This window comes from Belonocnema kinseyi, chromosome 3 (assembly GCF_010883055.1).
Source record: "Belonocnema kinseyi isolate 2016_QV_RU_SX_M_011 chromosome 3, B_treatae_v1, whole genome shotgun sequence".
NCBI classification, from domain to species: domain Eukaryota; kingdom Metazoa; phylum Arthropoda; class Insecta; order Hymenoptera; family Cynipidae; genus Belonocnema; species Belonocnema kinseyi.
This window is the reverse complement of record NC_046659.1, coordinates 59,970,772-59,977,055: the sequence shown is the minus strand read 5'-3', so window position 1 is coordinate 59,977,055 and position 6,284 is coordinate 59,970,772. Positions and strand designations below refer to the sequence as shown.

Here is a 6,284-nt window from a genome sequence, read left to right as displayed (position 1 = left end):
TTTTTTTTCATTTTTCTTAACGAACAATTTTTTTTTCAATTGGTTATAAAAACACGTAAACTCAGAAGATGTGGACTGTGACTGCACCATATATCTAGTCGGTTGTGGTGCTGACTGAAAACAGATGATTTGGAGCGATTCGCGCGCCATCTGTTGGTCATTCTAAGGACTTATTGAACTACCCTCGTAGCTTTCTATATGGTCTTGCGTGGTTCTTAAGAGCCTTTTTATTTGAATATGGTTTTTAATGGCTTGTATTCGGCAATTATACGGCTACTGGGCCCAAAATTAACTTGAATTCATTTTCTTAATAGGCTCTATTAGGCACTGATGTGCTTTTAAAACATGTATGGGAATATTACAAAGTACAAGATGCTTCTCTATGCGGCTCTACGAGGTTTTTAATGGTCCAATTGAATTCTATTTATCAAATAAAAATTCGAAGATCCGCTTTGAAAGTGGCCCTAAAAGGAATCTCATAGGTTCTACTTTCTTACGAATGCCAAAAGTTTAAAATTGTTGTTCTAAGAACTTTTATTAGGATTTGTAATGGTAAATCGAGATTAAATTAATCGGATATTAAAACTCAAAATAATGGTTTATAAAGTTGATCTATGAAGCACCTTTTAGGTTCTCCTTTCTCACGAACTGCACAAGTAAAACATTGTTTCTCTAAGACGTTCTCTTAGGAATTTGAATGGGAACTCGGATTAAAATTAATCGGACATTAAAACTCAAAATATTGTTTTCAAAGTGGCTCTACGAGACACTTATTAGGTACTGCTTTCTAACGAATAAGACAAGTTTAAAATTGCTGTTCTAAGAGGTTCCCGATAAGTAATGCGTTGCGAGTATCGAGTACAAACACATCAGATCCTAATCGAAGCCACTTCACAAGTTACTGCTGGCCAGATAAATACCAGTCAGAAACCTTATAGACATCCACTTAGTTGCCACTAACGACCCAGTAGTTAAGGCATTACGAATCCAAATACAAACACATTAGATCCTAAGCAGACTCACATTAAAAGTTTCTGCGCACCAAATAGATGGCAATTAGAAACCAAAAAGAAAATCAATTTAGATTCCACTTAGGAGCCGCTATATAATAAATTGCGAGGACCGAATAAACAGCACATCCGATGCTAACCGAAGCCACTTTGCAAGTCACTACGAACCAGAAAAAACCAGATAGAAACCGAATAGAAAAACCATTTAAGATCCACTTAGGAGCCAATAGTTAATGCATTACAAATACGAAATAAACCAATATTAGAGCCTAATAAGATCCACATTGATAGTTCCTCCGCTCCAAATAGATGGCAATTAGAAACCGAATAGAAATCCGTTTAGTGTCACTTAGGAGCCGAGATGTAAAGAAATGCGAGTACCAAATAAACAGCACATCCGATGATAATGGAACACACTTTGCAAGTGACTGCAAACCAGATAAAAACCAGTTAAAAACCGAATAGAAAAACCAATTAAGATCTCTTATGCTTAATTATACTTAAATTTAAAAAGACAAAAATCACCGAGATGCAAACTTTTAAAAATTTCATTTTTTCTGAAAAAATATAAAACATCTGGTGTCTTAAAAGTTTGAAAAGAATTTTTCTTAAAGATCGATTTAATTTAAAATGATTTAAGTACGTTTAACAATCATATATAACAAATCGAGCTTCAAAAACCTTTTTTCCTAATTTCTAAAGTATCGGATAAATGCCGTCAAGTGTTTATGATATCTCACTCAGCGTGGCATCGTAGCTATGGGGATTAGGCGTTCGACTTATAAGCGTGCGGTGCGTGCGTTCGATTCTCAGCGCTTGCGGATATTTTAATAAACTGCGTTTGTCTTTAGTTATTAGTAATAAGCTTCTCTAGGCAAATTTAACAATCACTTTAGTTTTAGAATAACGTGCGGAGTATAGTTAAGAAGAATCGACTGTAAATAAAAATACGAGAAAACGTAGGAGAGTTTGTCAGGGGCTTCAGAAAGGTGTAAAATCTTTAGATTTAACTTTTGCAAAGAAAATTTATTTTACATTTGGATTAATGTTTTCCTTCTTTGAATCAAAAATTTCTGGTAATTTCTGGTAAAAATTCGGAAGTATTTTTTTCTCAGTGTGTGAGGGACCAAATAGAAAAACGATTAGGTTCCACTTAGGATCCAAGAAGTAGTGCATTGATTTTATTAGGCATTTTTACTAGGGATACCTTCAACTTTTCTAAGACCATGACATACTTGACAACAGCTGCCAAAATTTCAAAACACTAAAATCTGACCTTTCGTACTCCATCTTGTGGCTATTTCGTACCGTACATACTCGGTATGTCGTACCCCAAATTCGAGAGATATCTGAATCCCTACCGAGGCACAGTGAACACCGTTATAATTTTACCTGAAACAAAATATACCTCCAAGTTTTTACTGCGAATATCTACCGGTCTACATTTTAATGCTTCTTTTAATTTCGATCAGTCAATTGCCGCCAATGGAGCATATCGCACAAAATCTTTTTTTGATATTAAAGTCTTTGGCTCTTAACCATAGTATGTTGATTGAAAATTCGCAAACATTTCATACAATAAAGCAAACTGATTTTGATTAAAATCTAAATAATTTATATAATTCCCAGGAACGAAAACTCATTTAAATTGGTGGATCTTTTTAAATATACTTCAGTAACATGAATTTCCGTTGATCTGACAATATTACGTATGGTAATAACCACTCTACCTAAATAATTGAAATTTTTAAAGGTTTAACTGCCTCCCGTGCTGCTGCTGTTTGTATAATAATGTTTGTATCGTCTTTTGATCTAATCAATATGAGCACATGATTATCATTAACGAATATTTTTGATAATCCCCAGTAAAAGCAAATATTGTACTAAGAGGTATCGATATATCAAAATACCCATTTGCATTGGTCAATACTCGTTCATTGGTAAAATCAAGTCATTCAGCGTTTTCAAAAAAACTGTTCCTACTAGAATCCATGGAATCTTAATTTTGCATTAAACTTGGAGGGGCCACATTTTTGTTATTATCAATCTCAACGGCATTGAGCTCGTATCTTGCCTCTTCAAATAAATTACATATTCCATTATTAACTAAAACTATTAGTAGCCGGATTTCCATTAGCTTTAGTGAATCTTCATTCAATGTGATATGCTTGTAACACACAATGATTTTGATTTTGCACGAAAATTCAAATTTCATCACTGTTGTTAAAGGTTGGGGAGGCGTAGGGCTGATGTGCATGCACTTAAAAATGAGCAATAGATTTGTCGAAAATGATAGGAGTTTCAACATTTAAAATTTCCCCCTTTATGACAGACAATTGAACGTTGATATACAAAAACTACAGATGCAAGCACAACAAATTTTGAATCTTTTTATTCTCTTCTTTTAGCGAGTGGCGTGGCATCGAAACTCAACCTTATCAGCAGCAGCACGTTTTGAGGTTTAATCCCGTTTACAGCTTGTTGACGACTGATGCGCTTGCTCCATGGTAATAAAGTATTATAGCCGAATCCAAACTTTTTATTGAAAACAATACCCATGATCGCAAAGACTTGATGTGCAGTCTGAGTGCTATAATTTCTCCACGAAAATCAACCAAATGTCGGTCTTGATCAACCATACGGAGTTGTATATGATCTATTGTCTTCATGGCGATCGGCAAGTAAATGATGTGCGATGGGACTTTCACTATCTTATATCCTGGTGGTACAACGGTGAAAAATTCATGAATAGTGTTCACTTTTTGACCTTTGATGTACGCTCCTGTAGTTATGTTACATTCAACTCTGAGAGCATTTATTATAATTATGGATACTGGTTGATCAGATTCATGATGTTTATTAGGTTCCAATATTCTTGGTGTAAATCCCAATAAACGCGCAATTGAGTCTGATTTTCCAAAATTTATACCTTGATTTCAATATATTTCACTTCGTAATGTATTATTATTAGGCTTAATTTGAATTTTAATACCCTTTTTTACTAAAAGATTCTGTAGATAGCACTTTATATCACCTATTTCATAACTTTCGGTAGGTATTTCCATTGAGTTGAAGGTTAGAAATTCAACAAGGCTAAGAGCATAATTTTTGTATGGAGACAACGCAATTGGAGGAAAATACTGATTTTCTAAGATCGAAGAAGTGCTCGATAATCTTAGCGTCAATGAATCACCCATGGTGACGGCTAGTCTTTGACTGACTTGAAATCATTAGTCCCCACATTTATATAGATTATACATACTTTCAGATTTTAATTGATTACATAAAAATTTAAAACATAAATGTCTACATACAAATGTATGATAATTTTTAAACCTTTCATAATTACGTTTTACGTTTCCAACACCTAGGTACTTAACGAGATCCAAAGGTGCCTTAAGGTAACCAAAGCTATCAAAATATTTAATTTTTAAAGATTTTGCGAATTTAAGTTAATCTGCATCGGTTAATGCTCGGTGATGTAGCGTCACTTTAAGTATTTTGATTTGCACTTAAGTCCACCTCCTTGGGTATATGGTTTTAGATCAACTCCTAATCCTCCCTAATACTGTTTCAAATAACGACCTTTCGCCACAGCAATGGCTTCCATTGCTTCATTATGACGTTTTCTTTCTTCAAGCTGTCGTTTTGCAGCATTTGAATCATTGACAGGTTTAGTTTTTCCATCTAGCGCACATGTAGCACCTAGAAAGGCAAAGATGGGTATAAGAAAGGGTAGAAATCCACTCAATTTCTTTGAAACTGGTTCCAAGATTCCAGGATCACCTTGAGTAATTCGTTTTGCCAATTTCTTGCCTGGTCCGCAGCACTGGTATCCAGGAAAATTCAACTTTACAGGAAGATTATTAATGACTTTATTCAGCAGATCTCTGCCACGTCTTGCCTTTTTCGAGGATCGCTTACGACTGACTGTGGGTTTGTCTCCGTGAACGATCATATCTGTTTTAGAAATACTTCCAGACTAAAGAGTGAATCTACATAAACCTGACATTTATAGTTTTTCACTCAGTCGTAGTCAAGATGCAATCTGAAGCACAACCTATAAAGCTGCCTATCGATAATTTCGATTGGCTTGTTCAAAATGAGAAAAAAGGCATTGGCATTTGTTACCAAATAGTGTATGAGCAATATTTCATGAACCTTCCAACTGTAGAAAGACAAATTCTTTGTTGGCTCTATTAATACACTTAAATGGATTGAGATTTTAAAAAGTTTATGTTTACTCTAAATCTTTAAATTGGTAGCTGGCGTTGAGTACTATCCTCTCAATGAGCATGATGATGTAATACCAAGTGAAGGTAAATGAAATTCAGTGTTTCTGTTTGAGCCAGAAATATGCTCGTATTCATAAACATCTTATGCGTGATAATGTTAATCTGCTTGTATTTTTTAAACAAGATGAGATGAATCTGAAGCGGTTGTATGGTAATCATGTGAATAGTGGCATACCTGATTCAAAATTTAAAAAGGTGTGTTTAGTTTGCTAATATGATGATAATAAATATGTATGCACTGACTACATAGAGACAGTTGCACTTTGAACACTACGGCATTAACATGTCTACACGTGAGGAGGGCTTTCATCAGTAAAAAAATATTTTGCATCAAATTGCTAAAGCTAGTGAGACGATTCGACAAAAGCATAGATTACTAAAGTTGGATAAAGAAACAGTTGATTAGACATTAAATGATACCTTTAAACCCATCATTAGACCACTTGAGGAAATAGTGAATGGTTTTGCAACTGCTAAAATAATTGATTCAAGCGCAAATGAAGTCAAGAATAAAATGAAAAATGAAATGAAGAGTGAATTTGAAGAAGAATTTCAGCAAACGTTTCAAAATGATGGTGAAGAGCAAAATGATCAAGATGATGATAATGAAACTTCATTCTTGTCAGCATACGATTCTTAGGCTTCACAGGATTTAGAAACATCATCTCCCCTTTTATCAAATGGTATAGCAATTGATTATCTTCAAAGTTGAGAGAGAGAAAGAGAGAGATATAGATAATGTTTATGGTGTATGAAAATGATCGAAAGATAGACTACTAGGCAGTCTGATAAGTCCCTGAAAAATGAAACACGGAGACGTTTTTTTGGCCAAAGTCGGTTTTATTTTTCAACATAGTCTTCTTTTAGGTCGATACAACGAGTCCAACGATTTTCTAACTTTCTGATACCGTCCGAAAAGTACTCGATCGGAAGGTCTCCAAAATACGCCTCAGTTTCAGCTATGAGCTCCTCATTTGAG

General features: G+C 34.5%; 2 protein-coding genes across 3 annotated transcripts in view; both read left to right on the top strand.

The window, feature by feature from the left end:
• Positions 1-3,878, top strand: part of LOC117169135 (sodium-independent sulfate anion transporter-like) — a 143,202-nt gene extending 139,324 nt beyond the window's left edge. The window contains exon 10 of the mRNA XM_033355328.1: positions 3,419-3,878. Within this exon, the coding sequence (XP_033211219.1) occupies positions 3,419-3,468 (50 nt within the window). The 3' untranslated portion in view covers positions 3,469-3,878. The remainder of the gene's footprint in view (positions 1-3,418) is intronic.
• The window catches only part of LOC117169137, a 150,157-nt gene that overhangs the window by 53,460 nt on the left and 90,413 nt on the right, over positions 1-6,284 (top strand). The gene's annotated exons all lie outside the window — the stretch shown is intronic.